This window comes from Lichtheimia ornata (assembly GCF_029851405.1).
Source record: "Lichtheimia ornata isolate CBS 291.66 chromosome Unknown scaffold00097, whole genome shotgun sequence".
NCBI classification, from domain to species: Eukaryota; Fungi; Mucoromycota; class Mucoromycetes; order Mucorales; family Lichtheimiaceae; genus Lichtheimia; species Lichtheimia ornata.
The window spans coordinates 68934-90823 of record NW_026695417.1 but is presented as its reverse complement, the minus strand read 5'-3'; the positions used below and the strand labels follow the sequence as shown (position 1 = coordinate 90823).

The following is a 21890-nucleotide window of genomic DNA, read 5'->3' as shown; positions in this document are numbered from 1 at the left end:
CAAAGAGTTATGTTTTATTATATGTAAATCTACTATGCTTTAAAAGCAACAACATGTTTGGATTATGTTTGTTTGTGGGTAATTGCATGCCGCTTGTACTACGGCCGTTGCCTCGGAAATGTGAAGAAAGGATAGGATGAATGGGACGCCCAAAGAGAAAAGAGAGCGTGGTGAAAACCATTTGTCATCCAGAAACCCACCACCATTACCCTTCTTCTTCTTCTTTTTCCCGTTATCTCTTTTATGGCTAATTCATCACCCATTCGTATTCTCACAGGTAAAATAGTATTCTTTATTTACATGTGCATGCATGCTCAATAGTATGTACATTACGTAGTTGGCACTGGAGCTGTTGGATCCATTTATTCGTGGCGTCTTGCTCAAACATGCGAGGTCACTACTGTTTGCCGCTCAAACTATCAAGCCGTACTCGACCATGGCTTCGAAATTGTGTCACCCAAGTTCGGTAATGGTGTCTTCAAGCCGCATCATGGTAAATGGAGGGAGCGAGAGAAGAGCATGACAATGGCAAATGCAACCCCACTTATCACAATGTCCTAGTGGTGCGTACTGTTGAGGAGGCCAAGGCGTTTGGACCGTTTGACTTTATCGTTGTGACCTTGAAGGCGCTTCTTGACGTCTATGACACGGGTGAGATCATAGCCCCTGCAGTAGAAGAAGGCAAGACAACTATTGTGCTTATTCAAAATGGATTCGGTAAGAGTGAGGAATAAGATGACAGGTGTCACAAGCTATGCTATAAATGCTTATACTTTTATGCATTTATAGGTGTGGAGCCACCCATTGTGAAGCGTTTTCCAAAGAATCCACTTGTATCGGTTGTCGCGTACATTGGTGCTAATCAAGTGGGACCTGGCAAAGTCGAAATGAAGGCTTTTGAATATCTCAGGGTGGGCACTTATCATGGCTGTGCTGTCGATTCGGAAGCTGCTTGCACGTTGTTCAAGGAATGTTTGACAAAGGGAGGTGTTCAAGTCGATCCTGTGGATGATATTGAGGAAGCTCGATGGGAGAAGCTTTTCTGGAATGGTGCATTTAATCCAGTGTGTGCTCTCTTGCATCTCGACACAACACAAGTCATGGAGAATGAAGCAGCCTTGGGTATTGTACGACGTTTGATTCTCGAATACGCAGCAGCTGCTACGGCGGCCACCAAAAAAGAGTACAATGGCGAAGAAATATACGACAATATCATCAAATTGACTGCCAATAGTGCACCCAATTATAAGCCATCCATGTAAGTTTGACCCTGATCTTCAATGGTATCATCAACACATCACTCACATGTTGTTGTCTAGGCAACTGGATAGCGAACGTAAACAACCGATGGAGGTGGAAGTGATTGTTGGTACAGCCGTACGAAGCGCGAAGGAACATGGCGTGAACGTGCCCACATTGGAATTGATGCGTGAACTACTTGGTGCTATGAATATCCATCATCTCAAGTCGCAGTTATAGTAACGTAATTTATTAAGCATGGGTGGTGCTGAGCGCCGACAATAAAGTATCTAGATTTGACTGGTGCTTACCTTTTTTTCTTCACCGAACCCATTCATGCAGATCATTCAATACCACCATGCGCCACCCTTTTCTTTCCATTCTTTTCTCTTGATGATTACCCCCGTATGAACTGTGATAGCAACAAGTTCTCGGACCTGCGCGATACCAACTCGATCCCCAGCCCTCCATTGATCGATGTCGCCGATCTATTGTCCCATGACAGAATGCAACGTGCAATGTCTGATACCATTTTGTCTTCAACCGATAAGCGCTTTATGGGTAACTACAATGTCATTCATAGCTACAATGGTGTCTTCTCATTCGGGGCTATTTATCTTCTAGATGATACCATGCCAGTATACAGTGGATCAATTCGTGCTCCCAGTCGTAGCTCACCTGTCAGCCCAGCACCAAGTAATCCTTTGGACGACTATTTCCTATGCGATGATACGGCGCCTACAAACAACAATCAACATGGCAACACGGTGTTGATTTATAAGGAGCCAAGTCATCACAGCTCGCTTCCTAGTGATCATGCTAGTGCGAAGAATGATACTTTGTCGAATGATGATAAGAATGGAAGGTATGGTATATGGTCAATGCTTTATTATGAGGATGAAGTTACTCATATTGTATTATAGCAAAGTCAAGTTCAAGCATTTCTTGAACCATCTCAAGCCAAGTAGGACAAGTATCTCCTCGTCATCACGACGCACATCCAAGGATAGCAGCTCTTCGTCATGGCGTGATAGCAGCGATTATAGCATTCTGAGTCATTTATCATGGCAACCTCCTGCACCCCATGGAGCACATTATGTCAAGGTATATAAGCAAAAACAATGAATCAAGTTTCCTTTCTTTGTCTAATTTATGCAACATGTAGTTACGACCCCGACACAAGCACGTGAAAGATATGGAGCGATTGATCCATGCACAGACGTTGACAATGAATACGGGTCGATCCAATGAGCACGGCAATGCAATATGGGCAATGAATTTCAGCCCCGATGGCAAGTACATGGCAGCTGTGGGTCAAGACCACGTTATCAGGATTTGGAAAGTACGTGATGGAGCACAAGCGGTGGAGCAACAAGAAAATGAAGATGGCGATAGCCACCAACACTCGCATCGTACCAACAGGGATATTCGAGAAGAGCACATGTCTATCAATGTATTTGATGAAGATCCAGTGAAGGAATTCGTGGGACACACAGATGATATTCTTGCATTACGCTGGTCAAAGGTAAGCTATAGCCAAGCATAAAACACCAATCATCCTCTTACAATCGTTGTTTATTATTAGAATCATTTTCTTCTATCTGCCTCTCTTGACAATACGGTCATGTAAGTATACCTTTTCTATCTTTTGGATCATTCCTTGGGTGACCATTGGAAATGTAGGTTATGGCATGTATCGGTGAACGAGTGCTTATGCCTATTTCAACATGTGGATTTCGTAACAGGTGTAGCCTTTCATCCAATGGTAAGTGTGATTTTTTGGAAGCTCATATGGAATGAAGAAACTTAAAAGAGACTTCAACTTTGAAGGATGATCGCTATTTTGTATCTGGATCCACCGATGGCAAAGTTCGTATTTGGAACATCCCTAAGAAATGTGTTGTCAGCTGGGCATCATCACCGGATAAGAGCGTGATTACTGCTGTGGGCTTTACACCGGATGGCAAGACCGTATGTGCAGGATCGACCAATGGCCAGTTGTTTTTATATGATACGGAGAAGCTCAAGTACCGATCAAAAATGGAGCTCAAGAGACGGCATGCTAAGCGAGGAAGGAAGATCACTGGTATCGAGATCATGCCAAGGACCACTGAGCCAATAGTTCTTGTCACAAGCAATGATTCAGAAGTACGGTTGATCCACGTGGGTGATAAACATGTGCTTCATCGATACATTGGCGCCGAGAATGAATCATCCCAGATCAAGGCTGCTCCAAGGTACATGTTCAATGGATCTATACGACATCATGCATGCATCCATACTCACACAATTAATCATAGCGATGATGGACAATATATAGCATGTGGTTCTGACAAGCACACGGTGCATATTTGGGGGACGTATTCACCATCATCATCATCGGATCGTGAACGCAACCTAAAGACGAATTCAAACGTGAACCTTGCTGAGAACGTCTTTGGCAAAAACAATGGTGATTTTCATGATGATGAGCGCAACAAGTTGAGCAATGGTCGACTATCACATTGGCTGCATTCTGGTGATCAACAGTGGCAGGAACGGCTTTACAATCATGAACGCTATTTCACTGCTGGACGAGGAATAGTGACTCGAGTCATCTTTGCACCTACGGCTGCACGACAACAGTTAGCCATTTCGGGCACGGATATGATATACAACCATACCCCAATCATGTATGTTCATCACGATGCATCAAAGCCTTCATCCAAAGATAATCCCGATATTCGAGTATCCCATTGCATGCCACGTGTGGAAAAGGATAGCTATGAGAACCAGGAGGAGTTACTAGAAAGAGCAAAGTACGACTACACTGATGGCCATATCTTGGTGACAGCGAGTGACAAAGGCGAAATCAAGGTGTGGCGATTTGATTCAGGCGTATACCCTGGTATGTCATCGGGTATCACTGGTCTTAGTGATATGTTTAGACCCTCTCGTCGTGCTAGCTTTGCCAATGGTACTTTGCCTCCCGATCATCGCCCAACCTCTGGATCGTTTTCTTCTGTGGGTGCTCGACCATCCTTTAGAGCATTGAGACGTGCATCAAAAAAATAAAAAGTTGTTTGTTGATTGGATATTGACACTGACCCAATTTGGTTCACCTTGATAGCACTTGGTGTAGCTCCCCCATCCCTTGATCACCATCCTCATCAGCCATTTTCCTCTTTATGAGCATTGTTCAAACACCCACCACACACATAAAAAGAAGAAGGATGTTACTTACCGGGACAATGCCTGCATAATAGTATCCTCTTAACCCTATGGATTAGAGCTGGTCTTTGTGGTCATCTTCATTGTAATGGGTGTTAATGTGGTATTTGATGGTTGCGATGTGGTAAAACTTTATCATCATTCAACGTTCCACTCTCAAATGGTGTATCGTAGCATGCTTTGTATCATCATCATTCATCAATTATTAAATGGAAGGACACTTTAAAAGATTTATAAACATGATGGACGATTGTCAAAGGATAAAATGATTGTTAGGAGTCGTTGGATTTTTCCTGCTGAATGACACGAGCTTGTTTGGTAGGATCGGCCAAGGCATACCACACAATAGTGATCATGCCAATCAATGCAGCTATTATACAAGCTGCCATAGCACCCTTGCCCTTGGCCGTGAAACCATCATAGATCAAAGTGACACCGCTAGGTGCGCCTTTAAGATCAAGACCTTCCTTGCCAGCAGCATTGCCAGTGGCTGGTATACCGCCTGCGGTGCACATGTCTTTTAGAGCTTGTGGGAGAGTCAACCGTTGCTGTGCGACATTGGGTGCTTCCACAAATACAACAGCCAAACCTGATTCCAAGTGCCATTCGATATGGCAATGGAAGAACTATCATCATGTGCACGAAGAAAATGAATATGAATGTTCCATAAGCAATCATGAATGCGTTTTTTGACATACCCAAACACCAGGATTGTCAGCACGAAAGCGAATGATAGTATAGCTTTCGGCAGGCACTTGTACTGTATCACGTTGTGCAGGGTTGTCAAGGTGCCATTCAACACTGCTGCGGTTGCCATCGAAAACACCATCACCTCGTGCGACTATTTGAAATACATGGCCATGAAGATGGACTTGTAATACACGTTTTCTGTAAGCCTGATGGATGCGGTGGTTTGGATTCAGCTTGCAACTTACATGGATGATCACCGGCATCTAAATTATTAAGCACAACTTCAACCATATCCAAATGGTCTAATACAATAGCTCGAGATTGGGGTCCATATACAGTGCTCGATAATGCATCTTGGCCTTCCGAAAACAAGGTGTTGATGGATGGCACTTTCGGGGCAAGATACGGTAAATCATTGAAGAAGCCTCGATTGATACCATCAGTGGTGACTTGAAAATCAATCGTGAGATTAACCTGGTGATCAGGCTCAGCAGCAGCCTTGGGAATAAGTGGTGAGAGTTTAAGGTCATCAAAGTCGCTCTTCTCTCCTGAATCACCGCTTGGTGCAAAGTTGCTATGGCTTTGGTCATAGTAGATTGGTGCCGTTAAATCTAAACAACGAATGCGTACATAAGCATACTTTGCCCTGCAACGGATATGGTAGCTGCTTACTATAATCCAAGTCTTCAGGGACCACGTCGTACATGTCCGCATCCATATCCGCGTGCATGTAGTAATTTGTATCGGTGGTGTTCTTGGCTGTCACCAATACCGATACACGTTGAGCTGCTGTCAAGTATACGCTTTGCACTGTGGTACGTGTGGTGCTCACCTATACCGAAATCAAGTCATTCAGTGATTTGAGAAGCCATTTAGATATGTACTTACGCCATCCATCTCGATAACATCGAGCATGTGACCATCGATGCTGAAATAAAACATGGAGAAACCTGACATGTTGATAAGTCGTAAGCGGTAGGTCTTGCCTGGCTGAAAGGTGAGGCTCGAGTTGACGTTATCCATGATCAAGCCAGATTGGGGTACCGGCTCGGCACCAGTGGGATTATTCACGTTCAAGAAAGAGGCAAGGTTGACATGAGATTCTTCATGATACCAATCTATAGCATGAGCCTTATGAGTAAGAAAGCTTTTTTTCTCTTGCATAAGATGCACACAAGCGCACATACCAGCCAAGGTAACAATGACATCTTCATCATACTGATAATCCTCGGGTGAGTTGTGCAAGATAAGGGGCGTCCTTAAACCATCAACGTATTGTCCCTATGAGTCAGCAATTACATGGTGTTATAAGAACGGTGAATTTGATCATGCTGTTCGTTAGCTCTTACCATGTAATGGCTATGCAACCAATAACTGCCATGCTGTGTAATATTGAATTCATAGGTAAAATCATAGCCTGGAGGGATGGGACTAGCAAGATGAGCCAAATCATTAGCTTAGTTGCGTCGCTCTTTGAGGGACATAGAATCCTTCTACCATTGCGTAACCATGGAGGCACCATCCATCCATCCTGTGCCATTTTGAAACATGCCATGAGCGTGTAAAGCAGTAGGCTGATCCAAGCCATTGTGTGTATGAATAACGAGCGTGTCATTGATGGTTACTTCGAGTACAGGTGGCCTGATGTAGTATACGGTATGTCATTTGCCAGGGGTAATGAAAATTAAACAATGACGACTTACGGCCAGGTACCATTTACACCAATAACACGTCGTTCAAAAAGGCCATCTGGATTAGCGTATGCGTATGTGATATTCCACCAATGCTCGACACGTGCTGCATAAGCTATAGTGCTCATGCATGCTTGTATTGATATCAGCACAAGTAATAAAAGATGTTGCATGTGTACAAAGAAGAAAAGGAAGCAAGGAAGAAAGAGATGATGCAGCTAGCTATCAAAGTTAGAAGAAAAAAGGCTGATTGACTACTAGTGGTTCCCACCAATCCTTCGCTCTCCCCCCATGGAAAAAACTTTTGATCCAGAGATCCAAGTTAGCTGTGACACCTGAGATCCAAAATGCGTTGATCTGATAAGCTCCATAGCTATGTAACGGGATGAAAATAGTTACACACCTGCACACGTATTTCGTCGTAGGATGATCCAGTCGTCAGCAAAAAAGATAATAGGATCCAAAAAAGGGGGACATGATGCAAGGGATTTACCCGGTTTCTTTGACTGGCTCTTTCTTTCACATCTCCCCTTTTCCCTTGTCGTCGTTCTTTGTTGACAATGGCATCGCAGGACCTGTTTAACGTTCCCATTTTCTTTATCATTTTTCGCGAGACCACTGAGGCGGCCATCATTGTATCGGTGCTGCTGTCGTTTCTCGTCAAGGTGTTTGAAAAGGGATCACCTGTTTACAAACGCCTGAGAAACCAGGTGTGGATCGGCGGCGCTGTAGCTTTGTTGGTTTGTCTTTGCATTGGTGCAGCCTTCATTGCTGTATGGTACACAGTCCTCAGCGACATTTGGGGCAACTCTGAAGCTATTTGGGAGGGCGTCTTTTCACTCATAGCAACAATCATGATCACCATGATGGGTCTCGCTATGCTGAAAACAGAACGCATGCAAGAAAAATGGAAAATCAAATTGGCCAAAGCCATGGAAGCAGGTGGTGGTGTCTCTGCTAATGGCAAGAAGCGATCGGTATGGAAAGTGCGTATGCAACGATATTCATTCTTCTTGCTTCCCTTCTTTACGGTGCTACGTGAAGGTCTCGAAGCTGTTGTTTTTATTGGCGGTGTAAGTGATATGGGCATCTTTGTCTCATTGTCTCATTACTAACAACAATGGATCATAATCCATTTACAGGTATCATTAAATGTACAAGCCAAATCAATTCCTATTGCAGCCATAATGGGTATACTTTGTGGTGTATTAGTGGGTGTCATCATATACCGTGGTGGAAGCATGTTGCACCTACGATGGTTTTTCATCTTCTCGACGATCATTTTATACCTGGTTGCTGCAGGTCTTATGTCAAAAGCTGTTGGATTCTTTGAGCAATACGCCTGGAATCAAATCATTGGTGGTGAAGCAGCTGAAGAAGGAGGCGATGTAATCCCATACAAGGTCACCACAGCTGTATGGCATGTGTCTTGGGGCAACCCAGAGTTGAATACTGATACAAACGGCGGCTGGTAAAACAAAAAAGATGTTGCACAAGGCTTGTATTGGATCGTCTGATTAAGTCCGTTTCCCCATATTTAGGCAAATTTTCAACGCCATCCTCGGCTGGAACAACACTGCCACGATTGGTACAATCATCAGCTACTGCCTCTATTGGGTTCTTGTTGCAGCATGCCTTGTCTACATGTATTACAACGAAAGACGAAGCGCCATTATGAAGGCCGAACAAGGAAATTTGGATGACATTCAAGGCGACGAGGCCTTGGAACAAGCGAAGCAATATGTTGATCACGATCATGGCGTTATTGTGGGCAACAAAGACGTGGGAGATCCCGAGGACATTGATGAGGAGCAGGCTGTAGCGGATGCTATCACCGAACAAAAGAAGTAGTATACTATTGTATATGATGTATATAGCCCTAATCTGATCAAGATGTATTATAAAGCGTGGCGATGAGAAGTTTTTACACACGTACATGATGCACATCGTTGGTCCCGAAAAAGAAGTATTTGCCATATTCCCGTCCGATGTTACCCGCATCAGCGACCGTGCCGTTTAAAGTTGCATCTTGGGATTAGTAAAAAAAAACTTGTTTACACGATGAATGAGAAAATTGTAATGCACACCTGATATTGGGATGCTGATGTTTGATATTGCCCACAGCATAAAGCATCGATATTGTGACGCTTTTCTTTTCTCCCACGGGATAGTGCCAAACGTATACTTGAAACAAGTAGTAGTAGGCGAGATAACATCAACAAGGTGTGATAGCGTTATCTACGTTGATGACAGCATCCATCATGGCGCCGTTGCTCAATAGCAAAATCATGCATAATGATAGCAACCAAACATCGTATACGCAACGACGTGAATATGAAGCTGCTCAAGTCGTGTTCATTATGTGTGCATGTGAGATGCGTGAGTAGGAGTGATGACAAAAAAAGTGGATATGATAGACTTTCAAGTGTACCTGCATTTTTTTGATTTCGGGGTGCCGATCCCTGCATCTCATTGAGCCGAGCGTGTCATCCCGTTGCGTAACATACATCGCGTGAGCAACGTTTTTTTACATCAGCCCACAATTTCCGCTCATCTGGGGTGGACGATCACCCACCTCATCCAATCAAAAGCTTGCCATGGCATCATGTGGCTCTTTCCTCTTCTCAATCCAATGGCAGGGAATAAGCCCAGCGCTTTGAAATGATGATAACAGCTGTTGGATGCATATGCGGACATTGCTTTAATGGTTTGCTTGTTATTGCTTTCACTTTCTATAGGTCTCACGTGTGCTTTTCGAAGATTGAGGTCCAAAACCATTGTTGGGATAATGGTATTACCGGTCTTTACAAACCACAAATCGATGTTGTCTTGTCCCAAAGACGTACTACATAATAGTACGGGATACCCAAGCGATCATGCAGGCCTTTTTCTTCTTCATGCTTTGTGCTAGGAATGGATGAAAGTACCAACTATGGATGGTCGAATACCACAAGAATCAATTGAAGAAATCCTTGTGAGTCATTGTTTTGGATGAAAAGGAGGATGTTGTATGCCGTTCTAAGTAATGTATACACTTGATGAGGGAAGACACATAATTAGGGAACATTCAACAGCAATGCAAGAACCAACTTTGTGCTCCTGAACGAACGCCAGTGCTACAAAATCTCACATGTTTCATGAATTCTACAAAAGACGATGTTGGCGATCATGAATATTGGCATGGCTCGTGCATCATCGTTTATCTCTCAAACCACTGCACGTGGTTAATGCATCAGAGAGATTACGCCTTTATCAGGTTATGACTTTGCTTCACTTGGCACACCTTGTAGATCTCCATTTTTCTTTTCGCACCCTGGCGTATGAGCGTACCCAGCCCAGTATCCACAGGGTTAATCATTTTAGGCAATGAGCCACGCAGCCTTTCATTTTAGCTTTTCCTCACGTGTCACCAGCCATGGCACTATCTAGTGCGGCTTGTGACTCTAAAAATAGGGCAACAAACAATGGAACTCGATTGTAATATCAAAAGACGATGAAAGAATAAGTGAAAAGGAGGTTACTAGTTGTCAACAACGTATCCAAAGCAAGAGGGAGAGATGCATGTTTTATATAGGTCGCACAAGTAATTGCAAAAGCTGCACTTTACAGGCACGGTGATCCTATCCGGTTGCACAAGAATTCATTATTTCCCGCAATTTCATTCTTTTTGTATTTGCACAACGCACTTCGACGCAGAAAGTGAATAATGGGAAGCGTGGGATGAATGAGCCATATACGTTCACCTGTAGTTTACCGCTTGTATACATAAGAAAGGGGAATAAAACAAGCCAACTAAATGGGATACTGGAAAAAAACAAGAAGGTGATTATTGGCTGCTAGTGCGGATCTGTGCATCCAATACTTGGGATATGGTGGTATTGATTGTGCGTCGTTGGCACAAGGCAGAAAAGAAGATGGCACAGCTGTGCCATCCCAGGTTTAATATCTGTCGTTGAAAATTATGATCTTCGGGTGTGCTTTTTCGGCAAAGCCAATTCTCTCTTTTCTGTTTGTGCCTCCTCCTCCTCCTCTTTTCTCTTTCTCTCTCCACTCGTTTATCTCATTTTTCTTTTTGCTCACTCGTTTTATAATCCTGTTACTTTCTATCTCTTAATACACGCTCCCTTTTTCATTTTCCTCAATCCATTCATTGTATAGTACGCATGCACGCATCATCACGCTATTTTCTTGCTTTGGTGTGTTTCTTTTTGCTGATGCTGCATATTGTGTTGGCAGGTAATTAGAAGTTCAAGTCAATAAACATTCATCCAGCTAAACATGGCATTTTATTGTTTGCAGATCAAGGAAGAGCTGCTCAACAGCATGGTTCATCTTTGCTTATGAAGCGTGGTCCAGGTACAAATGAACACCGTAAATGTTTCTACTCTATACTAAATATCTCTTTGTGTAATCATTAGGCGATGATGTGCCAAGCACTGATGGTGTTGCATCAAAGGATAGTCCTGTAGATGGTGTTGACTCAGGATCCGGTTCACCCAATGATTCATCATCATCTTCATTCGATGATCCTTCTTCATCTTCAGGCACTGACAATGAAAGCAATTCACCTGACCAAAGCGCGTCGTCGGAATCTGATCACGGCACCAGCAGCAGCAGTAGCGATCCTTCTTCCGGTGATACAACTTCTCAGCATGGCAGCAACGATTCCTCTTCCAATGACAGTCCAAGCGGCCCAACAGACGACGCATCAGGCGACAATGGCTCTTCTTCTTCTTCTTCAAGTGGAAGTAGTGACTCTGGTGCCTCGAATGACAGCAATTCAAACGATGGTTTAGGTGGCGATTCTTCCGACAGCAATGGTGCAGGATCGGCTGATAGCAACAAGCCAACTGATGATAGCAACGATTGGTCAAAGCCCTCCGATGACAGCAACGACTCTTCAAAGCCCACCGATGATGGCAGCGATTCTTCAAAGCCAACGGATGATGGCAACGATTGGACGAAGCCAACAGATGATAGCAGCGATCCATCAAAGCCCACTGATGATGGCAACGACTCTTCAAAGCCTACGGATGATGGCAACGACTCTTCAAAGCCTACGGATGATGGCAACGACTCTTCAAAGCCTACGGATGATGGCAATGGCTCTTCAAAGCCTACGGATGATGGTAGCGACTCTTCAAAGCCAACGGATGATGGCAGCGACTCTTCAAAGCCCTCCGATGACAGCAATGATTCTTCAAAGCCAACGGATGATGGCAGTGATTGGACGAAGCCCACTGATGATGGCAACGGCTCTTCAAAGCCCACTGATGATAACAGCGATTCACCAAAGCCTACCGATGACGATGACAGCCATGGGCATGAAACACCTACCGACGATGGTCAATCGCCATCTCCTACCGACAACAGTGATCCTACCGATGATGGCAACAATCAACATACTCCAGAGCCTACCGATGATAGTGAAACTGCTACACCTACCGATAATGGCGAAGAATCAACACCCACACATGGTCATGATGGCGATGATGAATCGTCACCTACCGATGATACGGCTACAGCTACACCAACCGATGATAATGAAACAGCGACACCTACTGATAATGGTGAAACAGCTACGCCTACCGATGATAGTCAAACAGCTCCACCAACTGATGATGGCGAAGAATCAACACCTACCGATGATACAGCTACAGCTACAGCAACCGATGATGGAGAAGAACCAACATCTACCAACGATGGCGATTATCCAAGTCCAACTGGTGATGATAATGGCTCCAATGGTCACCCTCCTCATGGCCATCCACCACACGATCATCCTTCTCATGGTAGACCTACTGTTGAGCCAACTAGTACTGATGATTATCCACCTCATCGACCTACACATTATCCACCTCATCGACCTACGCATTATCCACCTTGGTGGTCATCGAGCTCCACAATCACCTATGAGCCATCTTCGACTACGACACCTGCCATTGATCCATCATACACATCCTCTACCGCCGAACCTACCTTCTCATCAGCAACCGAGTCATCAAGCTCTGAAGATTGGTCAAGCATAATAAGTAGTGGTAATGTATCACATGAAATCTTTCTACATGATAGCCCATATTGATAATGTAATAATAGCTACATCAACTGAGCAAGAATCAACATCTACGACGACTACCACTACTACTGAGGAAGAGAGTTCAACCACTACTTCAGATCCAGAACCAACATCTACGACCACTACAACTGAAGAAGAGAGCTCTACCACTACTTCGGATCAAGAGACATCAACGACAACCACATCGGATGCTGAGGAAACAACTACCACGACCAAAGAGACAACTTCAACTACTGAGAAAGAAACTTCTACCGAGGATGCTGCAAAATCGAGTACAACCAGTGAGGAGCAGGATAGCACCACCATCACAACAACTGTACCTCCAACAACAACAGCCACTCCTTCTCCTCCACCAACTACAACTCAACCTCCAGTGACAACAACCCATGATCAAACCTTAGCTGCTCAGCAAATGGATACAACCACCACCACCGAGCAACAGGATCCAACAACGACTAATGAACCAACAACCACCCAAGAAACGCCTACATCCACTGATGAAGAAACAACGAGCACCACACGCAGCTTTACAGTTACTTCATCTACTGCTACGCCTTCTCTCGTCCTTGGTCAGCTTGAATGTGGAAGTGATCCAATGACTGTTGATGGTCGTTGTCCATCCGATTACTTTTGTAACGCTGCCACAAGCAAGTGTACAAAGTTACTTGGTATTGGAGACCAGTGCTACGAAGATTTTCAATGCGAGTCCACCTATTGTGATGGCGTATGTGTGAATGCACCAGAGCATCAAGATGGATCACAATTATCGGGAGGTCAAATTGCTGGTGCTGTGGTTGGATCGGTTGTGGGCGCAGCCATTCTCATTTGTGCATTGATGATGCTTTTACGTCGAAAGAAGGCAGCAGCACTTCGAGAAGAACGCATGCAACAGCAACAACATTTCCGGGATTTGGTCGATTCAGAAGCAGCAGCGGCAGCAGTGGCCAATACATCATCCATGCAAGAAGATACCAGCAATCGTGGTCGATCAGCTCGCTTGAGCAAGTACAACTTTTTGGCGCAAATGTTGGGTACCTCTTCTACTCCCACTCCTCCACCTGGCATGATGGTAGCTGCTGCTGGTGCTGGTGGTTCCTCCGATTCACTTTCACCACCTCCTTCTGCAACAGCTGCGCATGTTTACAATAGCCATGGTGAATTGGTTGGTGGTATGGGTGGTGCTACAGTGCCTGTTGCCATGGCGACGCCACAACATCATGAATCAGGTGTACCCGACCCACACATGTCCTATGTGCCGCAACTCAACCCTGGTCCTGTTGCTCCATTATCTCAGCAATCACCCACAACGCCACCAGTAAAGAACACGCCTACGGATAGTGATGATGAAAATCCATTCTCGGATAGACGCATGACTCGTGATGAGGATCTGGGATCCTATGCAGCGGCACAATCGGCTGCAGCAGCTCATTACCAACAACAACATCCACCACCACAAGGCGATAGACGCTATGAATTCTTCTAGTACCATCACCCTGTCTCTTTCTCCTTTATTCCCATTCACTCACTCACTCACTCCATCCATCCTTGTGCTATTAACCCTTACACTATCTACTTATTCACAATATCATTGTATTCGTTTCAAGCTTCTCAACAACCTAATTCTCTCTCAATGTGTGTGTGTGTGTGGATGATAAGAATGACCTAGATCGTTTTCAAAAAGGACTATTGGGTGAAAAATTTCCATAAGCAAAAGCGCGGCTCGTATGGTAGTGGATGCAATTTGTACAATGGGAGAGTTTAGCGGCGATCCAGTTGGCGGAGGATAGTGGGTTTGTAGATGAGCCATTAATAGAGCGGCAATAAGGATGGTACATTGTAGTTTCACATGCATGTATGTGAATATTCATCTCACCTGATGCTATGTTTATTATTGATGGTTGATTATAAAGATACGAAGATGGAACCAGGGATGAATAAACAACAAGGTCTATGAACAACATCTTCAAGATAAAAGGTGTCAAAGGGCGGATGATCGGATTTTGCTTTTCAAGTGGAAGTACTAAATATGGGCTGGGGCGCGCGCACGGTGCCATTGGACAGGCCTTGCTGGCATTAATAGCATAGTACTCTTTCATGACACACATGACGACAAGACCAAGCTAAAAATATAACGAGGATGTGGCAAGGGGAGCAGTGAACTGATGCAACTCAAAGCTAGTTTGTCGTTGAAACTCTTATTCTCTTCTTCTTCTTTCTTCTTACTCTCTCCCCTTTCCCCTTTCTCTCTTTTTTCTTTTTTACTATCATACGTCGATTACTCGGCATATCATCCGGTTTCCGGTTTCTAGTCCACGTGTCAAATACAATCCCATGAGTGAACCCACCAATTCGACAACCGATCCCTTTGCTTCCGGTACATCCGATGCCCACGGATCGCTATACAAGGCCATTGGTCTCTCGCTTGCCATTGGAAGCAGTAAGCATATACGCATATGCATGCCTCGCTATTTGGCAGCAGACGTACTCAAATGATATCGTGTCACAGGTCTATTTATCGGCAGCAGTTTTGTATTCAAGAAAAAGGGGTTATTACAATCCATGGGAAGAACAGGTTCGTAACACGTTTATGAATGATAGAAACAAGTAGTTCATGTTGTGATTTATATAGGACGCAGCGCTGGAGAGGGCTATGGATATCTGAAAAATGTCATGTGGTGGGCTGGCATGATTCTGAGTAAGACTAATAATGCATGATCGATTCCCCCATCATAAATCACGCTAACTTTTATGTTTCTCTCTTAAAAGTGATTGTCGGCGAGCTTTGCAATTTCGTGGCATATTCATTTGCACCGGCTATTCTTGTAACTCCTTTAGGTGCGTTGAGTGTAGTCATCAGGTATGGATCTTGTTACAACAACAACAGGGAGGAGGGGAGGATAATCGAGGGGTTCAACAACTCACTTTTAACACCTATCAACCCCACCCCCTTGATTGCACAGTGCAGTACTGTCATCCTTTTTCCTCAGGGAACGTCTCAATTTTCAAGGCAAAGTTGGCTGTGTACAATGCATTTTGGGCGCAGTGGTTATTGTGTTACATGCACCTGAAGAAGGCACAACGGATACAACAATCGAGAATTTCAAGCGTTTGATGCTATCAGTGGGTGAGTAGGATGGTGATGTTTTACAACCTTGAGAGAGAGTGAGCGAGAGAGCGAGAGATCAAAAGAAAGCAAGGGACAAGACACCTTAAAAACCCCTTCTCTCACACCACATGGTTAGGATTCCTTGTTTATGCAGGCATTGCAGTGGTCGTATCCCTGGTACTAGTGTTTTACTGCGGACCTAGATGGGGCAAAACCAACATGCTCGTTTACATTGGCGTATGTTCATGGATCGGTTCCCTATCAGTCGTCTTTACACAAGGTCTCGGTTCAGCCATTGTGCATTCATTCACGATCGAAAATCAATTCACCAATTGGTTCATTTATCTTGTCCTCGCTCTCACAGTGGTGACATTGGTGCTTGAAATTGTATATCTCAACAAGGCACTTAATATTTTCAATACGGCTGTCGTTACACCCACCTATTACGTGCTCTTTACCACACTCACCATTGTAAGCGCTACGGTCCTCTATCGCGGCTTTGATGCATCAGGCGTTGATATCACCACTTGCGTATTTGGCTTCTTGGTGATTTGTTCGGGTGTTGCATTACTCCATTACTCACGAAGCGGCAACGACTTGGATGATGGTGCTAGCAGCATTGATAGCCGACGTAAGAGTTTGCTTCATACATTTATGAGCGAAAAGGTGTCATATGAAGATCGCCACAGCATGGATCAGGTGCATGAGATAAGGAGCTTTCACGATGACGAGGAAAATCACATGAATCCTTTCAGGACACCGGATACATTGACTGTGAATGAAAAAGGTAAATTGAATTATCATCAAAGACATGTAGATGGTGTAATGATTAAGACCAGGATCCCATTAGAACATGCGGCAGTGCATTCGACATCATTGGAGACGATTGATATCCAACCCATTGACCCTCCTCCATCAGCTAAAGGCCATAGGGCACAGGATGCTATGGATCCTCTCAGCGCATTTCGTATGGGATTACATCGTGATAACGATGAAGACAACAAAGGATTTGTTGCAAGTAATAGTAGCCATTCTCCTCATTGACCCTCTCCCCAGGATCGTTATAGATGATCACATTTCAATTTCACTTCCCCTCCTCTCATCATCAATCCATCCAACATCTTCCATCATCCCATTTGATATATCCTTCTTCACATGTTTGTGTTTACTTATTTGTACAGCCACCATCAATACATCATATATTATCATTATTGAACACCAGTGATACATTATTCTAACACTTAGCACAAGTACTTGTGTATCAAAGACTACATGGGTTGGTGGGACATTTGGGTGGTGGGACATCTTTTTGTGGTCAGCTAGAATGGTCTTGTTGAGGTCATGTGCACCAAAGCGAGCCTTTCCTTTCCCGACTCTTACACTGGACACGATCGCGTACATGGTATTACGTTGACAATGCTCTTGATCTCCTTCATTGGAACTCATCGCCACCTTCAAATATAGCAATGCAACGTCCGGTGAACCAAACACTCCGCACCATTTCGAAATGCAGGTAAAGAAAAGAGTCGTTTAGCGTTGCTGTGTTGTCAGTTGCCATGGGGATTTAACTTTTTGGCTTGGTTTCACAGACAAGGACATGGCATTCCGCAGTACATCATTGAAAACGGTAAACCATTTTTATGCATGGATTGTATTGGAATACAGCGAGTGATAAAAGAAATGGGTAGGGTTACGCAAAGTGAAGCCTTACTTTTTCCAACATCAAGTACATGCCAAAGAACGATGGCTCAAGCGAACCTTGTTGGATGTCTTTGCCACCGAATTTCAATTTCGAGACAAGATGTATTATGCAAGTTGAATGAGTGCTTTACTACCATGACAACTTGACTAATGAATGAGTCATTTGATAGCACAATGCTATTCAATGTGGTCATATCACGGTCAATGGCAGCCAAGTCGAGCCCACATACGTTGTCCAACACAATGACTTGATCATCCATCACATTCACAGACATGAGCCTGCTGTTACCGCCAAGCCTATTGAGATTATTGACCAACAAGATGATTTCGTGGTGATTGACAAACCAGGCGGTATTCCCGTATGTATCATTTATTGTTTATTCACATCTTCATTGACGCATTGTTTTCATCTTAGGCTCATCCTGGTGGCCGCTACAGATATAATTCGGTGACCCAACTCTTGCAACGCCAATTGAATGTGTCTCGGCTCTTTCGTGAGTAAAATGCACTATCATTACATTGAGATTTCAACTCATTATTATGGTATCTTAGCTGCAAATCGACTCGACTTGCCTACCTCAGGTCTTATGTTCATAGGCTTGAATGTGGATGGTGCACGTAGATTATGGGCTGACACAGTGGAAGGGCGTGTTCAGAAAGAGTACCTTTGTCGAGTCGTTGGCAAATTCCCAGAGTAAGTCCTTATTACGTATACGGCGACATGTATTGGTTTTGACGTCTTTATTATCAGTCGAGTTGTATGTACAGCACCCATCAAGCGGATCTCATTTAGACTCTCTCTTCATTATGTTCAAGATGATGGCAAGCCTTCGGAGACCGAGTTTGAGCGAATTAGCTATGATGGCACAACAAGTTTGGTGCGATGCAGGCCTGTGACAGGACGTACCCATCAAATCCGAGTCCATTTACGCTATTTGGGATACCCGATTGCCAATGATCCACTTTATGGACTTGATAAGCCATGGTCCCATCTTTTACAAGAAGGTCAACCCCTCGACGAGGAATATGCAGCCAACGTGGTACAAACGATCGCCGCTCATTCACATTACCCAGACTTTGATCCTTCCCATATTAATGCGTGCCGAGATTGTGGCCTTGTCATGACATCTGATCCACCACCCAATTTACTTTCAATATGGCTTCATGCATGGCGGTATGCATCCAAGGACCAATCATGGGCCTATGAGACACCCAACATACCCACATGGGCATATCATTGACATCATCAGCATTGTATAGAATATGTAAATGATAGTAGTACGGCATGTACAAAATCGCTCGTAGAAAGATTTATACTCATTATTACAAAATAAAAAAGGGAAAAACGGCAATGTAGTATGTAATGTTGTGGTGTAAGGTGTAATAAGTGGTGGGAATAATGATGAGAAGAATGAGAATGATGCGAGAAGAATGATGATGATGATGATGGAATATGCGTAATAGTAAGACGATCAAAAGACTTCATTATCGGCCCTGACTTGCCGGCAGGAGGACTATGTAGTAAAAAGACAAGGGTGTTGGTTGGTATGAGGAACATTCCTTTTATCTCCTATACGTACCTGAATTGAGGAAGGCAATTGCTCCAAAAGTGAGGGACACCCCATCAAATCATGTCCTTCCACTTGACAAACATCACAGTATAATTTCTCGCCTTCAGGATGCGTGTTGGTGGTAGTAGCAATGGTTGGAAGTGGTACTGAAGGTGGAGGTCGTAAAGGGGCATTCACTTTGGTACGAGGGGTGATGGCCTTTCGAGCAGCTTGTTGTTGGGTATGACGATGGTGATGATGTTCAGCAAGTAATCGACGCACCGCTTTGCGTTCATTATCAAGCGCTTCGAGTAAATCGGCTTCCTTGAATATCTTTGCTTCGATCAAGCCTTCAAGCTCAGTGATATCCCTGTTGAGTGTATTGATCTCACGACGATGATGGCGATCTGCATCTGCACGTTCACGAGACATTCGATCAATGATCTTGCGTGCTTCAGTGAGCTGAGCCTGCAGCTCCTCTTGTGAAGGGTCATTGGGTGTTGGTGGAAGTTCTTTGTTAACACGCATCGTATTGTTGCTGTTGACAATGAAATTGGAATTGTTGTTGTTGTTGTTGTTGTTGTTGTTGTTGACTAAACCTCGTTGTCGAAGTGCTTCCTGCAAGGCTTGATTGAGTTGTCGATTTTCAGATTCGAGATGTTGTAGCTTGACTAATCGTAATTGTTGTTCTTCCTTGGCAGCTGTACGTGCACGTTCGAGTTCTTCCATCAAGCCGATCTTATCATCTTCCATCTCCTTGATCTTCTCTCGTAACCTGTCACACTCCCTTTCAGCACATTGTTGTGTAACACGTTCTTGTTCAAGTGCACTTTTGGTGGTTGCCAATTGTTGTTCAAGATCAGCCTTCCACTTTGTCTCATCGTTTGTCTTTTGTTGTAATGTTTGCTGTAATCGTTCCTGAACTTCTGCAAGTCCACGTTTATGATCTGCAATCATTGCATCCCTTGCACTAACAAGCCGATCTCGTTCCGCCTCCAATGTTTGTATCCGTGCATGTGCACCTGCCAATTTGGCTGTGTAGCGTTTCATATCTTGTTCGTGTCGTTGCACAGCTCGCTCATATAATTCAATCGTTTCCATCCCAGCACGTTTAAGCTCGTCAATGGATTCCTCAAGTTCATTGATACGCTTATCGGATGTACGTAATTGATCCTGCAATTGATGAATCTCGGCTTCACATGAAGCATGCGTGGTTGCTGTTGTTGTTGTTGTTGTTGCAAAGGCGTCGTCGTTGCTATGATGTTGTTGATGTTGTTCCTCGGGATCGGTTTCCTTTTTGGCTGGTCCGACAGGATGATGTGGGTGCACTGAAGACAATGATGATTCATTTGGTGACACTGGAGTAAGCGGATGCAAAGGTGACGATGAAAGTTGACGTCTTTTCATTTGGGGAGCAACAAGGGTGGATTGATTCAAACATGGCGACGAGGCTTGCTTCTTGAGAGATTGCTGTTTGAGATGAGCGGCTGTCATACCCACATAACGGGAAGCTCTTGCACCTTTGATGACACGTTGTACTTTTGAGGATAGTACAAAGATGCCGGTCTTTGGTGGACATACAAAATAGCGGACCCTATATGGACACATAATGAAATCACGGGTATGAGTGATGTGCTACATTAAAATCAAGGGGGTTTTGGAGTGGAGGAGATGCCATACGAAAAAGGGACAAGGAGCACAGATGATTATGCATTATTGGGTATAAGGGTATGATAATACATTACCCAGCTACTGATCCATCATTCTTGCCAGTCCCTGTCTCATCTAATTCGATGCCTGCCCATACGCCTGCCTTGAATTGTGTGGTGCCGAGGAATCGTAATGTCCCTGAAATATTCATTGTCTCCACTGTAACTCGTTGACCGATCCAAGTCGACTGGTTGTTGCTGTTACTGCTGCTATGAGTTGCATTCTCTTTGGGACTATTAGGACTCGTGGTGGTGGTGATGGAGGATCGCGGCGTTGTTAGTATTGTTTGTACTGAGCTGTTGGAGGAAATCGAAAATCGTGGTACAGAGGTGGGTGAGCTGGTGTCGTCGTCAAACGAGCTATCTGACATGCGTGATCGCGAAGGAGTAATGCGAGTCGATTTGGAAGCTGACATGGGTGCTGGCAGACGCATTTGCTGCCGTGGCCGCAATACATCGTGTGAAGTTTGTCGAGCGAGTCGTAATGGTTTATGAGCCTCGTTTACACTGTCAGGCGTTCTTGACATGAGAAGGAAAGAGGTCAAGTAAGGGGAAAAGAGAGCATAGAAAGGAGTGTGAGTGTGGGTTTCTGCAAAAGAATAGAGAGTCTTTTAGACCATGTGCAGGAGAGAAGAGTTGCTTAAGAAATTAGACACCCGTGCTATCCTTACCTTAAAATGGCTCATGTCATCCTGTAAATGCATGTTACTTTCCACTGCCCACTGGTGCCATATCCCGCTATCATGCTACACAGAATAAAATCTAATTCTTTGTCCCATATACATCCATCACACACCCAACCACCTTCCTCTCTACTACTATCATCATCATTTGTTTATGCGCATATTCAAAAAGGAGAACTACCACCCATAATGAGCTGCATTGATCATCGTTAAGGAGGAAGTCCAAAAGATCACA

General features: G+C 44.2%; 8 protein-coding genes across 8 annotated transcripts; 6 read left to right on the top strand and 2 right to left on the bottom strand.

Moving 5' to 3' along the window:
- Positions 1–243: 243 nt before the first annotated feature.
- O0I10_011697 (uncharacterized protein) lies at positions 244–1479 on the top strand (the record flags this gene model as incomplete). Its single annotated transcript, XM_058491661.1, has 5 exons — positions 244–277; positions 338–493; positions 562–717; positions 790–1258; positions 1320–1479. 5 exons carry the CDS (start codon positions 244–246, stop codon positions 1477–1479), a joined length of 975 nt encoding a protein of 324 aa, XP_058337604.1.
- Positions 1480–1646: 167 nt separating this feature from the next.
- On the top strand, positions 1647–4293 carry O0I10_011696 (uncharacterized protein; the record flags this gene model as incomplete). Its single annotated transcript, XM_058491660.1, has 8 exons — positions 1647–1800; positions 1864–2104; positions 2163–2343; positions 2405–2764; positions 2825–2865; positions 2923–3004; positions 3070–3476; positions 3540–4293. The coding sequence occupies 8 exons, from the start codon at positions 1647–1649 to the stop codon at positions 4291–4293; spliced, it is 2220 nt and encodes a 739-aa protein (XP_058337603.1).
- Positions 4294–4721: 428 nt separating this feature from the next.
- Positions 4722–6958, bottom strand: O0I10_011695 (uncharacterized protein; the record flags this gene model as incomplete). The annotated part of the gene is made up of 9 exons (XM_058491659.1): positions 4722–5075; positions 5148–5320; positions 5385–5750; positions 5812–5971; positions 6028–6257; positions 6327–6420; positions 6489–6570; positions 6637–6780; positions 6843–6958. 9 exons carry the CDS (start codon positions 6956–6958, stop codon positions 4722–4724), a joined length of 1719 nt encoding a protein of 572 aa, XP_058337602.1.
- Positions 6959–7390: 432 nt separating this feature from the next.
- On the top strand, positions 7391–8681 carry O0I10_011694 (uncharacterized protein; the record flags this gene model as incomplete). The annotated part of the gene is made up of 3 exons (XM_058491658.1): positions 7391–7903; positions 7973–8301; positions 8372–8681. 3 exons carry the CDS (start codon positions 7391–7393, stop codon positions 8679–8681), a joined length of 1152 nt encoding a protein of 383 aa, XP_058337601.1.
- Positions 8682–11044: 2363 nt separating this feature from the next.
- Positions 11045–14389, top strand: O0I10_011693 (uncharacterized protein; the record flags this gene model as incomplete). Its single annotated transcript, XM_058491657.1, has 4 exons — positions 11045–11066; positions 11130–11186; positions 11249–12868; positions 12927–14389. 4 exons carry the CDS (start codon positions 11045–11047, stop codon positions 14387–14389), a joined length of 3162 nt encoding a protein of 1053 aa, XP_058337600.1.
- An 848-nt stretch (positions 14390–15237) lies between these two features.
- O0I10_011692 (uncharacterized protein) lies at positions 15238–17056 on the top strand (the record flags this gene model as incomplete). The annotated part of the gene is made up of 7 exons (XM_058491656.1): positions 15238–15343; positions 15413–15478; positions 15536–15601; positions 15673–15763; positions 15867–16030; positions 16149–16799; positions 16863–17056. The coding sequence occupies 7 exons, from the start codon at positions 15238–15240 to the stop codon at positions 17054–17056; spliced, it is 1338 nt and encodes a 445-aa protein (XP_058337599.1).
- A 422-nt stretch (positions 17057–17478) lies between these two features.
- O0I10_011691 (uncharacterized protein) lies at positions 17479–18954 on the top strand (the record flags this gene model as incomplete). The annotated part of the gene is made up of 7 exons (XM_058491655.1): positions 17479–17525; positions 17602–17639; positions 17701–17822; positions 17884–18072; positions 18129–18207; positions 18266–18407; positions 18465–18954. 7 exons carry the CDS (start codon positions 17479–17481, stop codon positions 18952–18954), a joined length of 1107 nt encoding a protein of 368 aa, XP_058337598.1.
- A 231-nt stretch (positions 18955–19185) lies between these two features.
- Positions 19186–21499, bottom strand: O0I10_011690 (uncharacterized protein; the record flags this gene model as incomplete). The annotated part of the gene is made up of 3 exons (XM_058491654.1): positions 19186–19227; positions 19294–20857; positions 21009–21499. 3 exons carry the CDS (start codon positions 21497–21499, stop codon positions 19186–19188), a joined length of 2097 nt encoding a protein of 698 aa, XP_058337597.1.
- Positions 21500–21890: the final 391 nt, after the last annotated feature.